Raw genomic sequence first — 27,091 nt, forward strand, 5'->3', positions numbered from 1 at the left:
TTAAGAATATATTTATGAAAAAGAAGTTATCACATTTTTAAACTCCAGGGGCAGTAGTTAAGGTGGAGTAATACCTACAGACTTTTCTCCCTTTTTAAATTTTTTGTTTAAAGGAAATAAAAGAATCCTATTTAGGAAACAGAATGCATTTGTTATGTGAAACATTGGTTCAGATTTCTTTATGTGTATCTTTTTTTTTTTTTTCTCTTAAAGTGCACTGCCAAGAGGAAGGAGAAGTCTATCCCTGGGGAATATAGAGCAATTTCTTTTCATTTAAGAAAAATTTAAAAACCTTATGAATTACTTCAGTTTATACAGGTTTATACTTCTGAGGAACTTAAAATAGCCTTTGCATTATTTCATAGAGATTTCCAGCCATGCCAGCATTTTAGAAATGGCAGCAGTGGACTGGAACTTAGAATTGGAATTCAATTCTAGCTCTCCTTCAGATTACCTCCTGTCAGTAAATGTCTTGCCTCAATGTCTTTGGCAGTGAAATAAATGACTAGGCCAATATAATTTTAGTTTTTTTTTTTTCAAATTAATGATGCTGGGGATGATGTTAGAGTTTTAGATGCAGCTTTTGGTCTCTATGGTACTGGAAGTTGCTAACATAGCATGGATATTCTAGTTTTAAAACAACCCACATGATCCAGAAGATAGTCTTATATTAATAATTTACATTGCAGTACTTCTTTAACCTACACGCCACAAAGCAAGGAATTCTGCTCACCTGGGTGATACTGATAAAACCATATATAGTCAACCATTAGAATTGACTTGTATTTGAAGTCTCTCATGTTTTATATTCTTATGAACACATTAAAATATGTTTTAATGAGCAGAACTGAAAGTAAGTAGCTGTACAACAATGAAAGTTTATTTTTGTGTCACATCAAGGAATGTCTGAGAGAGGTCGAAAGTGATATGAGAAATTTGAGAAGTCAATAGAAACTCTTGCTCCTTCAACACTCTACCATCCCTGGTGTATCAAAATGATGGTACAAGCATCAGTCCAATTCCAGTACTTTTTTCTCCCTTTTTTATTTAAGGAGGAGGTGTTTACCATCTTTTACTAGAATGCTCACCTTGGCTTGCATTGACTACAGCATTGGCTAGGCACATTAACAACAGCTCTGAAAAGTGTGGTCTTTACCTGAGCTGTAGTATGTCCAGCTAAAATTTGGAGCTCTTATTAAGAAAGTAGAAGTGACTACTACTAGACAAGTAGCAATCTCTCTCACAACAATACACCTTGGTTTGTTTTATTATTTTAAAAAGAGACTTAAACTTTATTTGCGGATTAAAATGAACATTCCAGGATAATGTATTGATACTATGGCTTTATGATATGTATTCCCTGGTATATCTTCTATTTTCTCCACTTTGAGAAGTAACGATTTATATGTACTTGTTTATATTCAATGAACAGTGATTTAGAATTGTATGTGAACTGTTAATTAAAAGCCTCAATGTTTTGGACCAGTGAGTTTTTTAACCACATTTGATTGGTATGCAGAGATTTTCCCAAGCTGAGCTCACATGGACAGTCTGCATTCGCCCCGGGGACCTGAAGAGTGTTAGGATCACTGAGTCTCCTCTGCCTGGTGCTAAATTCTTTGCAGTGACTTCAGCTGCATAGTCACATTTATTGCTTTTGGTGTTGCTTTATTCCCAAATGACAGGCAGTTGGCTGGCCTTGGAACCCTTTTTCTACCCATTCTATCTGCATGTTCTCCTCCTGGAACATTACAAATAGCACTTGAATTTTTCCATGTTCACATCTCTCTGTTGTATAAGCTATTTTTTTTTTTTTTAAAGGGAAGACTTAGAGGGCTGGGGATGTGGCTCAAGCGGTAGCGCGCTCGCCTGGCATGCGTGCGGCCCGGGTTCGATCCTCAGCACCACATACAAACAAAGATGTTGTGTCTGCCGAGAACTAAAAAAAAATAAATATTAAAAATTCTCTCTCTCTCTCTCTCTCTCTCACTCTCTCTAAAAAAAAAAAAAGGAAGACAGATTTTTTTTTAGTTGTAGTTGGACACAATACTTTTATTTCCTTCCTTCCTTCCTTCCTTCCTTCCTTCCTTCCTTCCTTCCTTCCTTCCGTGGTTCTGAGGATCGAACCCAGTGCCTCACATGTGCTAGGGTGAGTGCTCTACCGCTGAGCCATGACCCCAGTCCCTAAGCTATGTTTTTTAAAGGCTAATATTCTTCAAAACAATCTATGTGTACTGCAACTTGCAAATATATTACAATCAATTTATCAGCTTCTACTTAAAAGTGGTATTTAAATATGAGTTCTTACATAGTTATGAAGATGAAATACTTAGTCAATATTAAGACTATATTTTCCAGTTCCGTTAAGCTACCAGTTGTGGTGGTGCAATCCCAGCAACTCAGGATGCTGAGGCAGAGGATCCCAAGTGTGAGGCCAGACTCAGCAATTTTGAGACCCTATCTCAAAATAAAAAAATAATGGTGGTGTTTTTTTAAAATTTTGGTTATTGGTTTTTAATCTGGAGGCTTATTCAGTTGTATGGAATCAACTATCATGTAACAAGAATACAAGATGAATTTATTATGAATTCAGGGTTTTTGCTTTTAACCTTTGAGCCCCTCTAGTATCTTCTTTTTCTTTAATCAATTGTGTTCATTTCTTGCTTTTCCATAGAATAGTTAAGATTTCTTTATTGTTCAATGTCTTTAAACTGTTTTCCCTTGAACTTACTATTCCTTTTGCCTGAAAAGCCCTTTTTACTCCTACATTTCTTATCTATGATATAATATATTTTCCTACATGAAACTCACCTCTCTGAAAACTTCTTTGTTGATCCTGGAAAAAAATCAGATCCTTCCTTTACTAGGCATTCTTTCTAGACCTTGGTTCTGAGATTGCCCAGACTCAAATTTTCAGAACTTGATGAGATTGACATCTTTGCCAGCATATTTTTTTCCCTTGTTGTTGACTTAGAGGGGAAAAATTGCTTACTTTTTTTCCCCTGCTCAGTTGTTTCTTCTAGTGGATCATTTTTTCTAATCAATTTTCCTTAGGTGATAATATAAAATATATCATGAAATTTTCAAACAATTTGACTTGAAAAGTTTGGCATGTTACAAATGACTCCATTCTTTTTCTCAGTTAAGAATACTTAAAAGTGCCGTTTCCTTGGAAGTGTTACTGAAGCCTTTTTCTTGAGCCATATTTCTCTTTTTTAAATATAAAAGTCTAGCCAGACATTGTGGTACACTCCAATGCCAGCAGTTTGGATGACTAAAACAGGAGGATCATAAGTTCAAGGCCAGCCTCAGCAATTTAACAAGACCACATCTCAAAATAAAAAATAAAAAGGGCTGAGAATGTATCTCAGTGGTAAATGACTCCTGGGTTCAATCCCCATTATCTTTCTATCAATCAATCTCAGATCCCATTTTAATTTCATGGAAAATTTCGACATTTTCAAGATCAAGAACAAATATTAACTAATTTTCCATATATACTTCATTTCTGTTCTCTGAAATCTTCAGATTGAATGTCTTTCCTGAATCTCTGCTCACTTTTCAGCACGTGCAAGAGAGGAATTTTCTGAATGATATAGTTAGTACATCAGTCTTTGTGGCCTGGAATGGAAGTAGAGAGAATTTGATGTTCCATGGTTCTTAATGCTTCTTTCAGATCTCTTTTAAATTAATAATGAATCCATAATATACCTGAAGTACTGAAGTATAGTTTTAGTTATCCTAAATTACCATGTTTAGCAGCATTCATTTTGGAAAATACATATATACTTCTGAAAATTAGTTTTAAAAGTGAGCTCTTGGAATAAGTTCATTTGTAAGTTGCAAAGGTTTGTAAAAAATAATGAAATTTAGTAAGAAAATGGTGAGACTGTAGTACATATTATACATATTCATTGAGTGTTTATTGAATGTATTATCTTGAAATTCAAGGAATCTGTAGTATGCTAGAGGAAGTGACATATTTATACAAATGATATTATAACAAGTTCAAATGTGAATAGTTCCATAGAGAGATATAAAGTACTTTATTAAGGAAGGATAAAGAATGAATTATTAAACTTGGCAAGATCAGACAAAGATTGATAGAGTAGATGGCATGTGAGCTGACCGTGAAGGTTCTGTTGAATTTGGATAGGTGGAAGGAACTTCATGTGAGGAGTGAACAGAGTCACAGAGTGGGCATGAATGGATAAGCTCAGAGAATGTCAAATGACATGGTGTGCATCAGAGTAGTCAATGAAAAACAGATGGGCCTTGGATATCATTTGGCGATTAAACCAATAAAAGTTTTTTTTTTTTTTTTTAGTGATACATGGACAAAATATTTTTATTTTATTTGTTTATTTTTATGTGGTGCTGAGGATCGAACCCAGGATCCCACACATTAGAGTGCCCCACCCCAAAGCCACAATCCCAGCCCCAAAGTTTGAATTTTTTTCATGAGTAAAGTTTAAAAAAAGGCAGGGGGGGATTAGTATTGAGAACTTGAACATTTGACCTTGAGTCGAGAGTACCTGAATTTACTTTTAGAATATGGTGATTAGGACTGGGAAGTGAACTTTGAGATGAACCAAGAACTAAGATAAAAGGTGATTTTGGTGAGAAAAAAAAACTTTTTTTTGGCTGCTTATTCAAAACTATAGGACTACACAGACTTTTCTTAGTGCATAGTGGTTAATTGTATCAATAGAAAGAAGGCATGGTATTGGAATATAAGAAAAATAGATAAATCAAAATTTTTGGTCCTATAGAATTGGCTCTACAGTACACAATGTGATGAAGAAGTATTATTCCAGTGGTTCCTGAATGGGATTCTCAGGGGCACAGCAACCCCAAACAGCTCTGTTTTTTTTTTTTTTTTTGTACAGAGGATGGAACCCAGGGACACTTAACCACTAAGCCACAACCCCAGCCCTTTAAATTTTTTTTTCTTTTTCTTTTTTTTTTTTTTAGCTACAGATAGCATCTTGCTAAGTTTCTCAGGGCCTCATAAAGTCGTTGAGACTGACTTTGAACTCACAGTCCTCCTGTCTCAGCCTTCCAAACCGCTGGGATTACAGGTGTGCACCACCACACCCAGCTAACTGGGTTTTGTAACTGATGTTTATTCTTCATTTATATAGCCATTGCTGAATCGCACTGGAATTTTTCTCTAGTTTTCATCTGTCTGTTGTCTGTCCAAGCAGAAAGAGAGATTTATTTTTAAGTTGTCTTTATGTAAGGTAGAAGATGAACATGTACAGCCTCACAGGCCGTTACAGGGCTTTGCAAGTTTCTGCCCAAGGTAGGAATGCTTTCCCTGGATGACCAGATACTCATCCCAGGATTAATGCACCACTGGCCATGCCCTTCTGAGTCATTGACCTTGCTGCATAGTAGAAGTTTACTTCCTGAATCAATCATTGTAGAAATAGACTATGTACAGTGGGAGGGAGATGGAAGAGAAAGGGCAGAACATTCCTAGTGTTCTGATCTGTGTAGTCACTCACCTCAAGAAAGTGAATGAGACTTCTCCTGCCTTCTTGCCTACGTACACTATTCACGTTGGTCAGATAGGAACACTAGAGCTAATGGAATATTCATGAGGTCTTAAGATATGTTTTTATGGATTTGGATCTTTATCTAACATTATACATTATTAGGAATTTGGGATAATCTGACTCAGGGACTGTCATTCACCTGGTAAGATCTATTTGAGTACTTTACCTTGCAAATAATATGAATTTGACTAGTTTTAGCCAAATTCTGCACTTATTATTTTTCTCTATACAGGTTTATAATCTATTTTTTTAAATTTTTTATTGGTTGTTCAAAACATTACAAAGCTCATGATATATCGTCTTTCATACATTTGACTCAATTGGGTTATGAACTCCCATTTTTACCCCAAATACAAATTGCAGAATCACATCGGTTACACATCCACATTTTTACCTAATGGCATATTAGTGACTGTTGTATTCTGCAACCTTTCCTATCCCCTACTATCCCCCCTCCCCTCCCCACCCATCATCCCTTTCTACCTTATCTGCTGTTGTTCAGTTCTCTCCCTTGTTCCCCCCCCTTTCCCCTCACATCCTCTTCTATGTAATTTTGTGTAACATTGAGGGTCTCCTACCATTTCCATATGTTTTCCCTCTCTCTCCCTTTCTCTCCCCCCACTCGTCTTGTTTAATGTTAATCTTTTCCTCATGCTCTTCCTCCCTGTTCTGTTCTTAGTTGCTCTCTTTATATCAAAGAAGACATTTGGCATTTGTTTTTTAAGGATTGGCTAGCTTCGCTTAGCATAATCTGCTCTAATGCCATCCATTTCCCTGCAAATTCTATGATTTTGTCATTTTTTATTGCTGCGTAGTACTCCATTTTGTATAGATGCCACATTTTTTTATCCATTCATCTATTGAAGGGCATCTAGGTTGGTTCCACAGTCTAGCTATTGTGAATTGTGCTGCTATGATCATTGATGTGGCAGTATCCCTATAGTACGCTCTTTTAAGATCCTCAGGGAATAGTCCGAGGAGGGCGATAGCTGGGTCAAATGGTGGATCCATTCCCAGCTTTCCCAGGTATCTCCATACTGCTTTCCAAATTGGCCTTACCAATTTGCAATCCCACCAGCAATGTACAAGTGTACCCTTTTCCCCATATCCTCGCCAACACTTGTTGTTTGACTTTATAGTGGCTGCCAATCTTACTGGAGTGAGATGGTATCTTAGGGTGGTTTTGATTTGCATTTCTCTGACTGCTAGAGATGGTGAGCATTTTTTCATGTACTTGTTGACTGATTGTATGTCCTCCTCTGTGAAGTGTCTGTTCAGGTCCTTGGCCCATTTGTTGATTGGGTTATTTGTTATCTTATTGTTTAATTTTTTTGAGTTCTTTTTATATTCTGGATATTAGGGCTCTATCTGAAGTGTGAGGGGTAAAAATTCTAGAAATTCCAAATAGCTACATTATAATATTAGAAAAAAGAGAATTGTTTTTATTTATGAAGGGCTTCTTTAGTTGCCAAGGATTTTTGACAATTTATTTCATTGAGCTGATTTTCTAATTGGCTTTGAAAATATTAGTGTACAACCTTTTATTGCTTTGTGTCAAACTCTTTGAGAATGCCATCCTGAAGTGAAAACAAAAGATAAAATATCCAGATATTTAATGTAAAAAATGTGCTATTTAAAGTTTATTATTTATTTCCAGGGTCTCCATTTCCCCAGCATGCAAGCAGTGAGTGGAGAAAAGGCAGTGTTTATGTGGGCCACAGTCTGAATTGGACTATGAACTTCTGGGCAGGAAACCATATCTTGTTCTTTTATTTTCCTGGCGTCTAGTGCCTGGCACATAGAAGGTGACCAATAAGCTTTGTTCAACTGTGATTGGATTATTGATGAAAATGAATATGCCAACAGATTAAAAGGGCACTGTATTCTCTCCCTGTAGGCAATATCAGTAGACTTCAAAAGGGAATGTTGTTCCAGCATTATTTTGGAAAAATACCAGGCTTTTGCATTTTGTTTCTTGAAGTATTGTTCAGGACCAGAGGTACATGCCTTAGAACTAGTTTTTTTTTGGTATCAGTGGGCCTCATTGTTATCCACTCTTTTTTTTTCTTCTTAGAAGATATAACATAAATGAGTTTAAAGTCACAAAGTAATATGTTCAGCTACTGTTAGTTACTTCCTATTCTCCCTTATTTCTTGTGAGCAAGAATGGTTGCTCTTAGCCCTGCTTTTAAAATTCATTTGTGACTCTTGAGAAAGGATCCAAATGAAGATACATTGAGACTCTCAGTCCCTAGAGCTGTAAAAACCCAAATGATGTTTAATCCATCATTTATCATGCCCATAGGTGAGAAATTCCAAAAGGGAACAGGGGAAAGATTTTTTTGAATTCCACATGGTCTGGGGCTCAACAACTGTAGGGTGGGATCATCATCAGGCTCCTTGAGTCATGTGGTTGGTGGCTGACACTAGCTGTTGGCTGAGACCCTGGCCAGGGCTTTTACACCTACTCTTTGCCTTTCCATGTGGCTTAGATTTGCTGGCAGCATGGTTGTTGGCTCCCTAGGGTGGATGTTCCAAGAGCAACAGAAACAGGTGGCAGCTGTATCCTTTGTTACTCCTGCTGTTCTCTGTTGATCAGAGAAGTCACCAGCTTGCCCAGGTATGGATGTAGCAACCCCTCCTGATGCAGAGGTTCTAAAAGCACATGAGGGACTGGAAATATGCCTTAGCTATTTTTTTTTTTTTGGGAAAATAGTCTGCTATACAATGTAATTCCTGTGTCTTTTGCTATGGCTTTTGTAATTTTCAGGAATGATTAGTAATATATGTATCCTACATTGCTTTTACCAAAGACTACTTAATCAGTTTCCTGTATCTAGACTGTTAAAAAAAAAAGTGCAGTTAAATGTGTTACTCAGATGCTGAAGTGTAGATGAAGTTTAAATCTAAAAATAAATAAAAATAGATTACCTAGAAATATTTTCTGCAGTGAAGTAAAATTTTATTTTTTGTCCCAAATCCTGAGTATTTGGTTTTTAAACCAATGATAATGCACGGAATTGTCATTAGAAGCTGTATTTCTGAGCTGGGATTGAGCACTTGCCTAGCATGTGTGAGACACTAGGTTTAATCCTCAGCACCACATAAAAAATAAATAAGGTAAGATTATTATATATATCTACAAAAAAATAAAAAGCTGTATTTCTTTTATTTTCTCTTTATGAGACACACAGATCTTTGTAAGCTACACAATATAGCAATCTGCAAAATAGATTATTAAGCAATATGAAATATACAGAAAATTTGCAAGTATAATCTGAAGTATTTTTTGTTTGTTTGTTTTGATTTTTGGTGCTGGGGATTGAACCCTGGGGTGCTTTTAAACTACACCTCCAGTTCTTTTATTTTGTGACAGGATTTCATCCTGTTGCTGAGGGTCTCAATAAATTGTGGAGGCTGGCCTTGAACTTGAAATTCTCCCGCCTTAGCTCCTCAGTTGAGTTGTTGTGATTATAGATGTGAACTACCGTGCCCATATAGTTATTATTATTTTTTTTACCTGAATCATCTGAAAGTAATTTTCCTATATGAGATCTTATACCCCTCAAACACATTAGTATGCGTTTTGTACACACAAGAATGTTCTTGTACATAACCACAATACGGGATATCAAAATAAGGAAATTAACAATGGTACATTTCTACCACCTAACTCTCACACCTCATTAGAATTTTGCCGTTTTTAAATAATGTCCTTTATAAGGAAAGACTTCAGTTCAGAACCAGGTGTGTGTCTTTCAGCCCTTTCTTCATAAATGTTTATTCGTTGCTTTTTTTTGATTCTCATGACTTTGGCACTTTGGATTCCAGAGTATGGACTATTATTTGATAGAATGTCCTTCTGTTTGGACTTATCTTCCATTCCTCATGACTGGATTCAGGTTATGTGTTCTTGGCAGGAATACTGCAGAAGGCATGCATCTGATCAGGGGGTCGATGGTCTTGACTTGATTCATTATAGGGAATGTCCATTTTGACTAAGGTGTTATGACACTAGGCTTACTCTCTGTCGAGTTACTAATTTTACTTTGCTAATTATTCAAAATTTGAAGCTATGCAAATATTCTTCATCAATCTTTATGTCCCTGTGACTTTACATTATGATGATTAGGGAAAATGTGTCAGTTTTTTTTTTTCCCCCCTAGAAGAAGGAAGGCAGAAAGACTGGCCTGTCTTCTTATAGTCAGGTCACATAATTTGTTAGCTAAACTTGCATTTTAAAAGGAAACTTGTTTTAAGTGGACCAATAATTGCTCTTAAATTCTAAGGGAAAGATAGTCTTATTAATCCAATTCACTGAATGGAAAATTATAGCAATAGACTTATTGTTTTTATTTTGTTTAAGGATTCAAATTACTATTAACTTTCTTGTTTTACTAAAAGAAATAAGTACTGAGTCTCATCAGCTGGGGGTGGGTGGGTCTTGTACGTTATATCTATATGCTAACATTACTATAGCAAGATAGTAAGTTCAAAATCCTGTGAGAGGGTAGGTCTACAGGGAGAACCAAGGGCCTCTGGTAAAGAGCTGTGATGTGAAGAGGAAGTGTTAGGCATGTCCAGGCAGGCTGTATCTCGGGAATGAAGAATAAAATGCCAGAACCCAGTGTACTCCAGGTGGAAATATAGGTATGGCCACATCATTGCTAAGAACGTGAACTTTGCTGGGCATGTTGGTACACACCTGTAATCCCAGCAACTCAGGAGGCTGAAATAGGAGGATCATAAGTTTTGAGACCAGCCTCAGCAACTTAGTGAGAACCTGTCTCGAAAGAAAAAATAAAAAGGACCAGGTATATAACTCAGTAAAGCAACCCTGGGTTAAATTCCCAATGCCTCCCTCCCACCCCTAAAAAAGGATGTGAACTCTTTAAAGACAGGAAGTTTTGGTCATTTATTATTTGTTTTGCTCCATGTACTTGGAAGAGTATCCAGTATTATGCACAGCAGATGTTCAGTGTTAAATTAATGAATGAAATTAGAAATCCACCGACCTTTCTGGGGCACTGTTTGATAAGTGATCATTTGATAGAACTTTGACAGTTAGCCTGATGGTATATTAAGTAAAGAATGTTCCAGGATCTTTGTAGAAATGCGGATCTCCTCTTTCTTCATCTTTATCTCTCCCCCTGCCTCCCCTGTTCTTATTTTAAGTCAATATGTGCAAATCCCCCCCCCCCCGCCATATTCTCCAAGGTTTACATGTCATTTTCAAATAGAATTTTTTTCTTTTCCAATGAAAGTTTCTCTATTTAATGTTTCTGTCTTTTTTTTTTTAACATCTCACGGGTACTTTTCATAGTACCTCAATACCTTGCCATACCCATGTCTTTGGGTCATCCTGACTGCTTGTATGCAGTCTCTTGAAGGTCTTAAGAACCTTGAAAATTTCATTCTCTTCAAAGTCAAGTGCAGGTTTCAAATTTTGCTTACTTCTTCTAATTGTAACTGTACTGGCAGGAGGTAAAAGCCTATGAGAAAGAAAAAAAGATACTGCAGAATCTCAATAGAAATAACCTTGATGTTGATCTCTATCGCTTTCTTGGGTTAGCTATAGTTTAACCCTTTGGATAATCTTAGAAATAATTTTCTGGAAATCTGACAACTAGACTTGATATTACATATAAAAACATTGTATGTACTACTTTTTGTTTCTGTATTGCAAGCAGCTTTGTTCTGAAGAATTTAAAATATGGCAAAGAAAGAATAACAGATAAAATATCTTGGTGTAATATGACTTTTCTTTTTTTTTTCCTTTTCTCAATGTGTATAGCATTTTAGCCCATTTATTGTTTTTCAGATATTGTTATCACATATCCTAGCTAGGGAAAAGAATAGGCTAATTTTTAGTTGGAAAAAAAAAAAACTTTTACGTATTTGATCTCATTTAATCTCACAGTGTCCTGTGATGTATTATCAACATTTATAGAGATGAGGAAGCTGGGCCTCAGAGATTAGGCCATCTTCATTGTGATCACAACAAATTGTAGATTTGGGGTTTGGGGAAACTCTCTTGTCAAACAAATTTTGGTGAAAATAATGATCCTTTTGATTGGCAACTTTTACATTCTCTGTAGGATTTTTTGTTTGTTTGTTTGTTTATCTAATAAGTCTTAACTATCTCTGTAGTAGTCAAAGATCACGTTTGATATCCCAAGATGTTTTAAAAATATTTTATGTCAAAATGTTGTTATTTCAACTACTGGATTTTGCAGAATGAAACTATTTTTTCACCTCACCTAAGCAGAACATTTTTTATCAGACAACTTAAAATGGGAAAAGAGGCCCATAGATGTTGTGTTAAGAACAAGGAAAGCAGCCCCAGCACCCTGCCCCCTTCTCTGCCATCACTGCCTCTGGGTAGGATTCTGTCACAGTCCAGGCATTCTTTCCCTCAGAATGGTGGGGCTGACAAAGGATGCAGTGTTTTTGATTTCTTGTCTGGCTGGCCCCCTCTCAATGTTCCCATTCTGGGGGGAGAGAAAGGAGTAGACTTGGGTCACAGGGTGCCCTCAGGACATATCTGGGACTAACTACTGATGCCCAGCCTGCCCACAGGCCTCAGACCTGTTGAAGATGTGACGTCTAGAAAATTCTCGTGTCCTCAGAATTAAGTCTAGTGAGGACAGAGGTGGGGGCCTTCATCATCCAACTTTTAGTTATTATGTTATTGGTTCTCTAGTACTTTTTTTAAAAGGCGGTTTTTACATTTTTGGCATTGGGATGTGTTTTACATTAGCCATAATTAATAGGAGGTCTCTGTGTTTGGATAGAGGCTGAGTATATAAAAGAAAAGAGTCACCCAATGATGGTCTTCTGTAAAAGTCTCAAGAACTAACTTTATACTCCGTCTTTTATTGTGTTTTCCGATCTTCCCTTTCTTTACATTCCTCGTGTCAAAGATTTACCTGAAAATATTACCCTTTTGGAGTATTTGCTTTCTGCATGTAAAGTTCCTTGTCGTACTTCATGGTGCTATGTGTAGGGTAGAGGGCAATGGGAGCATAGCATATTTCTCATTGCTTTTATTCATCCTGTGACCCAGTCAAAATATTGGGCATATAATTATTTTATGAAAAGAAATCTGGCAACACTAGAGAACAAATCATTTTCTATATAGGTCATGATCATTAAAAAAGGCAAATGCTTTATATATGTATCTGATTATGATACATATAATATATATTATCCATGTTTCCTTATTGTGGTACCTTTTCCTTCAAAGAACTTAAGTCATTTGATCTTACGAGGAGATAAAATGAGTATTTTTATTGTGAAGGTGTCATTCATATTGTGAGGTTGTTATATATGTATGTATGTATATAGGTGTGTGTGTGTGTGTGTGTGTGTGTGTGTGTGAGAGAGAGAGAGAGAGAGAGAGAGAGAGAGAGACAACTCTATAGGAAAGTATAGGTGGCTATCTGAAGTGATAAGTAGCATAGGAATGGGATTATTCAGTCTCAAAGTGAGGAGAATAGGTATGAATGTTGATGATTTATTACTCAGAGTTTGACCCATTACTTTGATCACTTGGCTTTCACTTACATTTTGAAAGAATCCTTTCCCTGAACCCATAGATATGTGCTCTGAGTTTGGAGCAGGCCTCCCTGCTCTGTGCCTGCTATGCCATCTAGTGGAGCAGTGTGCACGCAGTGCTAACAGCTAAATTTAAGAACTGGATGCAATTTCCAAGTTCATCTCTTGAATGAAATGTTTGCTGGTTATGTATATACAAAAATGTTCATAATATACATAAGAAGTAATACTGCTAATAAGTAGCAGTTGGTCAGTTAGAGTCCTTAAAAAAGATGTATTAAATGCAAGAATAAATACCTGATAGAGAAATCTAACACTGCAAATATTATAATATATTATAAAATAACAGCAGATAAAACTTGGACCATTTAATATAGGGATGTATAAATCAGTGGAACAGAAGAGAGCTCAGAAATCAATGAGAGGGTGGCATTTCCCATTGCTGAGGATAGGATGAGATATTCCAAAACGGTGCTGAGAGGACTGGCTAACAGTGGCTGAAAACAGATGGATCTCAGCCTCATTTGTTTTCTTTAAAATAAATGCGAGATGCATGAAAGGTTAAAACACTAAAGAAATGAAACAGTTACATTACTGAAAGAGCTGAGAATGGTGGTTCACACCTGCCTAGGGACTCTGGAAGTGGAGGCAGGAAGATCTCAAATTCAAGGCTAACTTCAGCAATTTGGTGAGACTCTGTCTGAAAACAAAAAATAAAAAGGGCTGGGTGCAAGTGTAGCTTAATGGTAGAGTGCCCCTGGCTTCAATCCCCAGTATTAAAAAAAATCACACACAAAAAAAATATCGGCCATTTAAAAGGTAATAATCATGGGACATGCTAAATTAGACAGCAAACCCAGAGGCCATTCAAAAAATTTCTTGGCCTTTCTTGTATGTTATCTTTTCTAAATGAATTTTTTAACTCATCATTGTGGAGTGTATGCTGAGACTGTATTAAATTTAATTTTACAAAAATTTTATAAAATATTAGCATCTTCGCAATATTAATACTTCCTATTCAGGAGTGTGTTACATCCCTCCCATTTATTCCGGTTTCCTTCTTTTAATAAAGTGTTCATTTTTTCATGTACTTTTTAATATTTCAGATTTCTTCTTGGGTATTTACAGATTCGTTGATATCGTAAATGGATGAAGATTTAGTCCAGTTTTTGTAATATGACACTTACTGAGGGGTGGGGACAGGGGGATTCTAAAGTGCTTTATTATTTAACAGTGTTAAATTTCTGAGATTATTTTGTTTATATTGAACACATTTTGGCACATATTTTGATGGGGTCTTGAAGTTCAGAAAATCCTGTATACATATACATAGTAGAAAAGGCACCTAGGGCTTCCCAGCTCATCAGAGATAAGGACATTCTTTTCATGAAGTTTCAACTCCAAAGCCTTTGCCATGAGTTCTGGAAATTTAAGACCCTCTCAGCCTCAGCTGTTAATGCCTCCTAATGTCACCCTTGTCAGTCACATCCAAAACTCACCCCCTTCAATGTTCCCATAAAACATTTGTCACGTTAAGATTTTGTGTGTTTAGCTTGGAAATGAGATTATGGAGGGAAAGAGGTGTGTGTCCAGGAGTAGACAGGTGTAAGCCAGACTAACTAGGAGTAGGACTAACTCCTAGTCCCTATTCTGCCCTTTCCCTTCATCTCTTCTCCCTCCAGCCTAGGAAATAAGTAGGTTAGCATCTTCTAAAAATACTGAGTATGTTTCTGAAGAAAACCATGATGAATACATTTTTTTTCTGTTCCTTTACATAGCAATGAAGGCCAAATACTTAGATATTTTCATGTAATGGCTAATGATTATGAGAGGAAACATAAGCACTTGGATTTTGTCTTATATCATGCAATACAAAGAGCAAAAAAAATGAAGAAGTCTTTTATGGGGAATTTGTTGAAACTCAAGAGACTTTTTAAAGCAAAATTTAAATAGCATTATCATAAGCCTTACTAAATTTGAATGTAAACTTTTTGTAAATAACATTGACCCTAAAAGTTTCTTCTTTAGACAACTAGATCAGAGGTGATAAATTATTTGAAGACAAACCATAGGAATAAAGGACTATTTGTGTTCAAATCGTTCTTTCATGAAGCATTTATATGTGTTTTAAGTACATCTGGCTTAGGACTGTACTTTGAATCCACAGATAACACCATTAAATTCTCAGTACATGTGATATGCTTGGTAGAGGCAGCAGTTAATAGCTCTAATCTAAAGTTGATAGAGCCTCTATTTCTTTTATGTATTTATAAATGAGTAGAGTTTCCTACCAAATAAGTGTAGTCTGTTTTACTTTCTCAGTAGCCAGGATATTATTCCTCCTTTCCATCTTCACTTTCAGTCCAGTAGTGACAGTATTCTCTAATCCACTGGAGCTTAGAAGGTGGTCCCGCCCTTCTCCTACTTAGAATGAGTGTAGTAGAGCCAGGTAAAGCAAATACCATTAAGTGATCAGAGGAAAAGGGGAAGAAAAAAAAAAAAAAAAGAAAACTTAGGCCTAACTTTCCATTTTACTTTGCGATAATACTCCTTATTGAGTAGTACTCCTCAGCTACATGTTTAGTTATGCTGGAAAATGATATGAGATGTAAACTCTGAGTGACAGGGCCAATGCAATGACTTGTGACCCAGAGCAGGACAACTATAGGCTGCATGAGAGATAACTGACAGCTCACTGCACACATGAGCACAGATGGGTCAGGCCCCTGTTTTCCTGACTATGTGTGGCCTACGTGGTATCAGTGGACAGCAGATGTGTTGTCTTTATAGAGGAATTGTGTATTCTTCAAAGTGCTGTAGCACTGTTGGTTTTTATATGGGGAACTGAAACTTGATGTCTTAGGCAAAATTTATTCAAAAGGATGACTTGTCTTTAAAAATAAGCTGGTGCCTCTGGAATGAAATATAGCAAGCGGTATCCCATAAAATAAAATGCTTTCTTTTTCAATATAAATAAAGCATATGTCAAAGCTGCATTAATTTTTTTGCCAATATGATTGATTTGTCATGTTCAATCCAAGACTTTTTTTTATAACCTCATATAGAATTTGTCTCTGACTATGTATCAAATATCAGTTTCAATTTTCTGAGATCTTAGGTCATTAGCTACTGATTTTTGTTGTTGTTTGGAAGGTTGTTTTATTTATTTGTTAGTTTTGTTTTTTTGGTACTGGGATTGAACTCAAGGGCCCTTTAACCACTAAGTCACATTCCCAATCCATTTTTTTAAAAAAAATATTTTTAGTTGTAGATGGACACAATACCTTTAATTTGTTTATTTAGTTTTTTTTTTTTTTTAATTTGGTGCGGGGGATGGAACGCGGTGCCTCATGCATGCTAGACAAGCACTTTACCACTGAGCCACAACCCCAGCCCACATTCCCTTTTTACTTTTTATTTTGAGACAGAGTTTCAATAAATTATTGCGGCTCACTTGAAATTGTGATCCTCCCAAGTCATTGTGATTAGGGGCATGTGCCACCACTTCCAACTGTTATTATTTACTGATCCTTGCCCCCCACCCCCTAAAAAAAAGTAGGCCTTATTTCAGTTAGTGTTGTCAGATGAAATATTTTAATTGAAGGAAATTACTCAGAGGAAAATAACATATGATCTTCTTTACTTTTTAATTGTTTCAGAAAATTACCTTCAGTTTTTTTTTTTATTATTAGAAATTTATCCATAATAGTTGGGTGCATCCCGACAATTCACACATGCATTGAAATTGATTTCAGTTCATGATTCCCCCGCTTTCCCTCCCCTGTTTCCCTCCTGTCTTCCCTCCCCCTCCCATTCTCCTTCCTCTACTCTACTAGACTTCCTTTTGCTCATCTATTAATTTGTATTTGATTGGTTCTTTATGTAATAAAGATCACATATTACATATTTTTCCCTTCCCCTTATTTCACTCTAACTGCTGCATGTAAAAGAAAACATTCTAATTTCTCAATTTGACTAATTTCACTTAGCATAAAATCCATTCTTCATTTCCATCTATTTACTGGCAAATGCCATAATTTCATTCTTTCTTATGGCTGAGTAAAACTCCATTGTCTGTGTGTGTGTGTGTGTGTGTGTGTGTGTGTGGTGTGTATCACAGTTTCTCAATCCATTCATCTATTGACAGGTATCTAGGTTGATTCCATCATTTAGCTATTGTGAACTGTGCTGCTACAAATATTAATGTGGCTGTGTCCCTATAGAATGCTGATTTTAAGTCTTTTGGATATATGCCACGGAGTGAGATAGCTGGGCCATAATGGTGGTGCCATTCCTGGTTATTTTTTTAATATTTTTTACATGTACTTTTAGTTGTTCATGGACCTTTATTTTATGAATTTATTTCCATGTGGGTGCTGAGAGTAGAAGTCAGTGCCTCACACATGCTAGGCAAGCTCTCTACCACTGAGCCCCAGTCCCAGCCCCCATTCCTAGTTTTTTGAGGACTCTCCATACCGCCTTTCAGAGTGGTTGTACTAGACTTCAGTCCCAACAAAAATGTATGAGTGTTCCTTTTCTCCCCCACAAACTGACTAGTATTTCCACTGTTCCTTTTCTTGATTGCCATCTGACAGGAATGAGATGAAACCTTAGGATATTTTGATTTGCATTTCCCTGATTGCTAGAGAGGTTGAATATTTTTTCATATAATTGTTGACCATTTGTGGGTTTTTTTTTGAAGGGTTTCTGTTTAGTTTTTTTTTTTTTTTTGGCCCAGTTATTGGTTGTGTTATTTATTTATTTATTTATTTTGGTGTTAAATGTTTTGAGTTCTTTATATATTCTGGATATTAATCCCCTATTGGAGGAGTAATTGGCTAAGATTTTTTTCCCATTCTGTAGGCTCTCTCTTTATGCTTTTAATTACTTTGTTATGCAGAAGCTTTTTAGTTTGATGGCATCCCATTATTGATCATTGGTTTTATTTCTTACACTTTAGGGGTCTTGTTAAGGAAGTCAGTACCAGTACCTATATGATGCAGTGTTGACCTTACGTTATCTTCTACTAGTTGTGCAATTTCTTTTCTATTTCCTAAGTCTTTGATCCATTTCAATTTGTGCAGGGTGAAAGAGAGGGATATAAATTCATTTTTCTGTGTATGTCTATTGAGTTTTCCTAGCACCATTTGTTAAAAAGGCTGTCTTTTCTCCAAGATATATTTAACCTTCCACTTTTCTAAACCGAGGTATTGATGACCCTGACTGAGAATGATATTGGTCTTCATAAAATTAACTGTCCTGTTTTGCTTTACAGGATCTCCAAAGGTGGGTAAATGGTGCTAATGAACATGGCTTTGTCCTGGTGTCTTTTGGAGCTGGTGTCAAGTATTTGTCAGAAGATATTGCTAACAAACTGGCAGGAGCTCTGGGAAGATTGCCTCAAAAAGTGATTTGGAGGTAAGGTAATGATTCATATTCTTTCTTTGCTGTTGATTTTCAGTACCCACTTATTTGTCCTGCAGTTCCCATAAAACACATCACATTTGATTCACTGGCAAGATTAGTAGAAAGCCCCTGAGTTTTCATTTTGTTTCTTGGTTATTTAAATTTAAGAATTATTTTATAAGACTATTATAGACAAAGAGACCTCTGGTCTATAATGTTTTTACCCTATATGATTTAGAATGATTTATGGAGGGTTAGATTAATTTGTATGTCTCCTTTAGACTTCTACCCTTGTTTATTCTTCTATGATATTTTAAAATTTAGTCATATATGCTTGTATGTACTCCTTCAAATCAGTTTTGAAATGAGGCAGAAAAGGATGATTAAATAAATAGATAAAATATTTCAAGGACTTTTGGACTCCTTTGGGCTCCCACTTTATAGATGCTTTTGATTTCTTAATCCAAGAGACCAGACCTCTAAAAACTCAGGAACTTACTGGTTAAGATAGAACCGCAAACCATCAGATGTGGCACACGCCTGTAATGCAGCAGATTGGGAGGCTGAAGCAGGAGGATCACAAACCAAAAGCCAGCCTCAGCAACTTAGTGAGATCCTGTCTCTAAATAAATTTTTTTAAATGGACTAGGGATATGGTTCAGTGTTTAGGTGTCCTTGGGTTCAATCCTCAGTACAAAAAAAAAAAAAAAAAAAAGATAACCCCCTAGATCAATTCCAGCTTCTTGTGCAGGCCCTGATAACTGGTATCTGTCTCTGGAATTCCCAACCTAAAATCAGACCTGAATACTTTATTTAGCACAAATTTATTTAGGATGTGCCACTGCTGTGGGGTTATAGAGATATAGTAATGAACATGGTCAATCCCAGGGTTTCTACCACAATTAAAAGAAAGTGTCTCAAGTCATGTAGGTTTCCCCTTTGATTGATAATTACTATGTAGGAATGACTTCCAGCTTCTCCTGGCTGAACAATGAGATGGACGCATGTTGTATTCTAACTATCCAGAACTTTTCCTTTCAGATTCCAGTACCATTGTTTATTCTATTAGTTTTCACCCAGAAAATTTGCTGCCTCTTTATTTAGGATACCTGTTCTTTTCTTGTCTTTTTTTCTGGTTGTTAAGCACCTTTGTGATTTATCTTTTAAAAATCAGATTAGGAACAGCCTACTAATATCCTTTGGTCTCCAGACCTCCTTTCCCTGGGGCTCTTCATGCTTTCTTCCAGTTCCTGCCCCTTTCCCCTTGGGCTCAGGGTGTCCAGGATCAGGGCTGATGACTGCCCCTGGTGACTCTTCCTATTTTCAGCCTCTGAGTACTAACTAGTGTGGAATGACTTCTAGTAAAGGATCATTTGGTTGGTTTTCCCCCATCTCTGTACATAGGTGAGAAAAGCCAATGGAAAAATAGATCTTTACAGAAGCAAATTATTTCTTACCTGTCCTTCAATCAGTGAAAGATGTTAAAAAAGAAACAATCAATTTTTGTTGATGCTGATGGATGATTTCATTCATAAAAATATCAACAAATAATCATGAAACATTTACTTTAAAGTTTAACCAGAGACACTGTACCATGAGTAAGGTTTGATTTTTGAGAGATTCATTGTCTGGTATACATTTTAGGTTTTCTGGAACCAAACCAAAGAATCTAGGAAACAACACAAAACTAATAGAGTGGTTACCGCAAAATGACCTGCTTGGTGAGTGACATGTGGGTACTTACTTGGATGTTAAGAGTTTAATTTTTATGCTTAAGCAACTTGTAAAATACACGTATAGTTTATGATGAAGTCATTATGTTTTTATCTAGTCTCTCAATTCTTAAATTTCAGACCAACATTTCAAACCTTTATTGGAAAATGATATGTGAAATGTAATCACTGTGGTCATTAATTTAAAATTTTAGACCAGTCATCAATTTTAATTATCTGGAAAATATACTTAATAAGCTACATAAATTACCAGTGAATGAAGCTATACCTGATTTGGATAGCCAGATAAAAGTAGTAAAATTAAACTAATGAAAATAATACAAACTGGTGTTACAGTTTTATTATAGATGTCTCTGATAATCCAGAGAAATTAGAAATTATTCATTTGTGTGAAACCAAAAAGAAGCAGAAAGCTAGAGAAATAGATTTGTTTTAATTTCAGTATTGCGTCATCAGTCTGAATTTCTTCCTAAATCAGTAGGCATTTTTGAAACACTTTATTTTTAAATGTTTTTATTGGTGCATTGTAGTTGTACATAATAGTGGAGATTAATTGTGACATATTTGTACATGCATACAACACAGTTTGCTTAATTTATTTCCCCACTACTCACCCTTTCCCTCCTCTCTTCCCTCCCCCCAGATCCCCTTCCTCTATTCTACTAGTTTCCTTTCCATTTATTTATTTATTTTTAATGGGCATAGTTATACATGAAAGTGGGATTCATTGTAAAATACTTTGTTTTTTTTTTTTGTTTTGTTTTAGTTATTTCTTGGGCTTCTGATCCTCAACTCAAAATTAAAATATAATAATTTTATTCATATCTTTGAGGTATATTTGAATCAATAATTTAATTCTATGTTTAATAAGCATAGATAGTAAGAGTGTTATTAAGTTTCTAGGAAAATATAATATTATATTAAGGCTTAATATATATAAAGGAAATCATAAAGAAAAAGTTATTAGTGTTCACAATATTAGCCACCATTTACTCAAGAATGGTAACACCTAACATTATATAAAAGTGGCTTTAATTTTAAATTATACTCTTAAAAGTAAGCTTTTAATACAGAGTTTCTAAAAGCTACACAGTGATCCTCTTAAAAACCAGCAATAAGAATTTGTAACTATTAAAAGTAAAGAGTTTTATACATATAGTTCTTTTTATCTACTTCATTAAAATATCCTGTAAATGATAAAATTGAGACACAAACATAAGACATTTTTTTCTTGTAAGAAATACTTGCATTTTTTTCCTTTTTTACTTTTGTGTTTACTACTGTGACCTCACATTCCACAGAAAGCCAGAAAGTTAAATAACTTGACAATCAGCTGTCTCAGAGCAAGTGTGACACTATTATCCAGCAACATCTAAACTTCTTTCACGTGTGACCTACAGCAAGGTGTAACTATTCAGTGGTCCAGGCCCGGAGGCCTTCCAGTGTCCATGTCTTCTCTGGTCCTCCAGTCATCTCCCTGACTTCTCTAAGATAAATGCCCTTTTTCACTCTAGGCATGATCCTTGTATGTTCTTTGATGGTTTCCAACTATGATCAGAAGATTCTTCCAGAGTGAGAAGTAGGAACCAAATCAGTATCTTTCCCCTCCTGTTACCTCTTAGTATCCCCCTCCTTTCTGCCCACCAGCTCTGCTTTATTTTTTACTGCTGGGTTTGGTGATATGGTTTTGTTCAGAGATAGGGTTCTGCTGCTAAAAAGAAAGTTTGAAAACCACTTTTGTGGATTTCTGTGGGTCCTTTAGTTGAGCCTAACAGTATGAGAAGCCATTTTTGCAAGTAAGGGATAGAGACACTGCCTGACCAAACTCTGTTTGAGTTTGGGCAGAAATGTTCTGGAGGCCCATTAAGGTTGAGATGCGCACACACAGTCTACTTTGAATGCTGTGTGTATATCTAAAATATATTTCTGCATGCTGCAATCCTTTTTTTTGCCAACAACAGATTTCCTAAGTGTGGAGTTTATTTTTTAAAAACTTCTTTTGAAAGTTTCTGGTCCCTTTTATGACACGTAGGCTATTTCCTACATGAGGACAAATCTGGATTTTGAAGTATCTCACTAAAGTTTTGAGAAGTCATCTCTTTTATTCCCAAGACAACTAGGTGTTACATGATGTTGCATCTCTTAGTGCTGATTTTGTACAAATATCTTCCTCTGCTTGGTTCAATTTTACATTTTAGGTATATAAACAAGTAGTATAAAACATGGATTCTGGGAGAACTTGAGTGTTGTAAATGGTGATTATTGTACAGTGTTCTTTCATGGATAAGCACTAAATAGTTAATTGACTTCTGGAATCCAGCCTTACATTTTTTTTTTAAACAAGTGTGTTTGACTTTAATATAGATAAATGCTTGAGTAGCCAGAAAGGAAATCCCTATTTTTAGTAGAACGTGGTCGTACCTTGATATCATTTGGCATTTCTGCTTTCATTGGCTTCCTATTCTTTCTTGGCCATTGAAATTTGTGTTGCTGGGCACATGTTGTCAGTGTTTGAAAGTTGTAATGTATTTTAATGCTTAAAGATACACATTTCAGTTACCTAAAAATGGCTTTTGATTGATGTATACAAACCAGGTAATTTTGTTAAGAGCAAACGTTTTCATTGCTAGAGACAGGAATCAGTTAAATTATGCCTTTGAAAATCTTGTATCTTAAATGTATATTTACTGTAGTATTGCTATTTAAGAAATTTCTGGAAACATCTAGAGAGATAATGTAAGTTGTTTTTTTTTTTTTAATTCTTTAGGGCATTCAAATATTAAAGCCTTCCTGAGCCATGGTGGTTTGAACAGTATTTTTGAAACTATGTATCATGGTGTGCCTGTAGTGGGCATCCCACTTTTTGGAGACCATTATGACACTATGACCCGGGTACAGGCAAAAGGCATGGGAATATTGCTAGAGTGGAAGACAGTTACTGAAGGAGAGCTTTATGAAGCATTGGTGAAAGTTATCAATAACCCCAGGTAAGGTTTCAATTAATATTAAAGTAGATTCCTCATACACACACACACACACACACACACACACACACATACCCATACCCCATAATACATTGTCAGAGAGACTACAATGGGAACAATCACTGGGGCCCTACAGTGTGTCAAATGTTGTGTCTTTTATTTCAGTGAAAAGCATATAATCCTAAATATATCATAAGTTTTCATCATCTACATGGTAGAAATGAGGCACTTGAAACTCAGAGAACTTCAATCATTTGCCCAGTCACACAACTATTAGAGTAGAAATTTGAAGCCAGGACTGTTGGATTTTGAGGCCAGAGCTTTTTTGTAACTACAACATCAGCCTGCTGCTGCTGGCTTTCTGTAGTACTAGATATTGTTGAAATGCTCAGGTTTATTTACTTTGTAAATGATGAATCACAATTTTTTTTTCTTTTTAAAATTTTCATTGTGCCCTGAGTTTTGCAAATGAGTCTCAGAGGGTGGAGAAGGGCCTGTGTAGTTTGAAAACAAAGGAGCAGTTTTCCCCATTGTAATGATATTGAATTTATCATGTATTTCAAATAACATTAGACTTGAAGAATGTAACTTTTTCTGTTCATAACCAGGGCTTAACTTTGAGATGAGAAACCTTGCCATATTCTAACGAATACCAACTGTAAGAAGTATTACTCCATATAAAGTGATGTAGCTTGCATAGAAAATTCTGGATTTGACTGAGATTCATTATGCAGCCTTCATGTGGGCTCAGAGGTGTCCCTTAGGTTCTGACCCCTTAAAATACCCAGTGTCTTAATCACTGCTCTGGCACTTGAGCAATATGTTTTATGATCCAGAGTATATTCATCTTCTATAACCTGTACTTTTCTTCTTATGGTCGAATGAATTTCAAAACATAATGTTCTTATGAAAAAAAATGTGTCTATATTCTATGTAAATTTTTAAATGAAGCCCAAAAGTTAAGAGTGTTTTGAATGGGGCAATTATTACTGATACTAGATTATGAAGAGAAGAGCAAAAAGTTCAGTAATTTAGAATAGTCCAGTGGGTTGTTTTGTTTTGTTAAGAGTTTTATGTGGCTCTACCACTAAGCTATAACCCCAACTCAGTCCTGCTGTGTTCTGTGAGGTAATAGCCAGGATGAATCACAGAGAAAGCTGGCTTTAATCTCAGGTCACATTAAAGTTAAACAATAGTTACAAAATATCAAAGTATGCATAGAAGCTCAATTTTAGAATTTTAAATTTTGTATAGGGAATACATTTATATCATTCTAAGAAAAGTATGCATATTAATAAATAATGAGTTAATTGCATATAACGTGACGTTTTTAAATATTTAACTGAAATATTTTGAACATATCTTACTGTATAAAATAACAATAATTTATAAAGTATTTTCCTTTGCTAAAAGTCATTATATAAACTGAATTCATCATCTTTCTTGTTTTCAAATACATTACCATGTACCACATTTAATGTGCAATAATTATTGAGAGGTCTTCACCAATATCATATCCAAGATATTCTACTTTAAACCAAGTAACCAATATTGCTGAAGAAGTATTTCTTATTTCTTTTACTTATAATTAAGTGATATTATAGCATATCATATTTAAATGACATTATATATTTTATTTCTTCCCTAACTAGTCTTTAGAGTTTATTTAATGAACTCATTGCTTCTCTTGTTTTGAGGGATTTTTGTTTGTTTGTTTTGAATCTGTTGATTTTATTATTTTAAGGCAAATTATAAAGAAAGGTGGGAGTTAATCACTATTAAAATTGCATCTTTAATCTGTGGCCATCTTTTAACGGAAGACATACTTTGTAAAGTAATGAGCTGTAATTACAAGGTAATTCCTTTTCCCCAAAGGGCCTTATCGAAGATATTCCTTGGAATAGTTCAATGCTGGCTTGAATGACCATTTTAATCACAGTATTTGCTTTTTTTATTTGTTTGTTTTAATTTTGCAATCTTCATATTCTTATTGGAATACATTTTTGAATTTTTTTCATATTAAGCTACATATTTTGTCATTCTTATTACTATTAAGCATATAACATCCCTAGTACTAAATGCCTTTTCCAAATGACTTTGGCCATATTCTTGGCTCCCACCTTTATGATTTAGTTCATACTCTTCTCTTGACTTATCAGGTCTTCATGTATGTACACATTTTTGTTTCTCTGTAAAGCACAACTTGAACCATATCCTCTATTATATATATTCTTAATCTCTCTAGGCAGAATTTTTATTTCTTATGTCAAAACAATATCAACTTCAATCAGGGATCCATGTACAAAGGGACTCTGGCCATTTGTCATTGATTGCCACTATTTATTTACATATTTTTAAGTTAAAATAAAATGTACTTTATTGTGTTCAGATATTTTTAAGTTAGAATGAAATGCATTTTATTGCAGTTACATATTTTTAAATTAATATAAAATATATTTATATTTACCATTGTAGCTTGTTTTTAAAATTAACTCTTTTGAGAGTGTTTTCTTTAAACGTACATACATGCTCACATATATTCACAAATATACTACATATAATGTCGTATGTGACTTTGTAATTAGTAGTATTTTTCAACCTTTTTATATGTTTAATAATATTCTTATAGTATCATTCAGTATTGCTTTAAATAAAAAAAAGAAAGTCATTGCTTAAAAATTGATGCAACAAGTTCTGCATTTTTTTTTCTGTCCTTTACTTTTAGAATCTAGTAAATACTGCCCTTGCTGGTTCAGACCCACTGATTGATTAGTAGTAATTAGAAGCCTCTAGTGTGGAAAGAACATAGGGTTTGGAGTCAGGAAAACTTGAACTAGAAACTCAAGTTCTATTCAGGTTACTTTCTGTGTGGTTTTCATTTGCCTCACCAGTTTAAATGTATTTTATTGGGTTAGCATAAAATAATGTGTTTAAAATACTTTTTCAGTGCCTGGAGCATACAAAGTACCCACTGAAGGATAGTAATTTTATTATTTCCCCCATTTTTAAATTGAGAGATCCATAAATACAGAACCTTCAATATACGTAATTATTCTGCATTTTGAACCCACTCCACAGCTACCGTCGGAGAGCTCAGAAGCTTTCAGAGATTCACAAGGATCAACCTGGTCACCCTGTCAATCGGACTGTCTACTGGATAGATTACATTCTTCGTCACAATGGAGCCCATCACCTACGTGCCGCTGTCCATCAAATTTCTTTCTGTCAGTATTTTTTACTGGATATTGCCTTTGTGCTTTTGCTTGGTGCTGCCTTGTTTTACTTCCTCTTGTCCTGGGTGACCAAATTTACCTACAGAAAAATCACCAGTCTGTGGCCTAAAAATAAGCATAGCACTGTTAATGGACATTACCACAATGGACTCCTCAATGGCAGATACAAAAGAAATGGTGATATTAAACATGAAAAGAAGGTGAAATGAGCCAGCAGCCCAGGTGATGGAAACAAATCCGTTCAGTCATTGAATTTTTACTGCTAGAAATTAGTTTAACAGCTACTAAAAGTAAAATGTCAGCAAACAATTCTAACACTTCCTTATCAGATCCTACTAATGAATTTCTGTGGAATTAAGATGGCTGTACAAAGCACAAACCTAAAATGCGAAAATGTATTTGGTTCAAATACTGATGCAGAAAGTTTTGGCACTGAACCTTTTAGAAGCCTTAATTATTTAAATTAATTGTATCAGACTTTAGTTTTAAATGTTGATATGTGTGTGTCACGGATAAAGAATGGTTTCTTTTCTCTTACTAAGAGGGGTGTGTGTGTGTGTGTGTGTGTGTGTGTGTGTGTTTCCGTGTCCTAATTCAGAGAATTTTATCTGGCTGCT

At 35.3% G+C, this 27,091-nt stretch overlaps 1 protein-coding gene across 1 annotated transcript in view; it reads left to right on the forward strand.

Annotated features, from left to right (window-relative positions):
- Window positions 1–26,683, forward strand: part of Ugt8 (UDP glycosyltransferase 8) — a 51,706-nt gene extending 25,023 nt beyond the window's left edge. Inside the window, exons 2-5 of the mRNA XM_026389688.2 lie at window positions 18,394–18,536; window positions 20,169–20,245; window positions 23,025–23,244; window positions 26,320–26,683. Coding sequence (XP_026245473.1) covers window positions 18,394–18,536; window positions 20,169–20,245; window positions 23,025–23,244; window positions 26,320–26,683 — 804 coding nt within the window. The remainder of the gene's footprint in view (window positions 1–18,393; window positions 18,537–20,168; window positions 20,246–23,024; window positions 23,245–26,319) is intronic.
- The last annotated feature ends 408 nt before the right edge of the window (window positions 26,684–27,091 follow it).

This window comes from Urocitellus parryii, chromosome 10 (genome assembly GCF_045843805.1).
Source record: "Urocitellus parryii isolate mUroPar1 chromosome 10, mUroPar1.hap1, whole genome shotgun sequence".
In the NCBI taxonomy this organism is placed as follows: domain Eukaryota; kingdom Metazoa; phylum Chordata; class Mammalia; order Rodentia; family Sciuridae; genus Urocitellus; species Urocitellus parryii.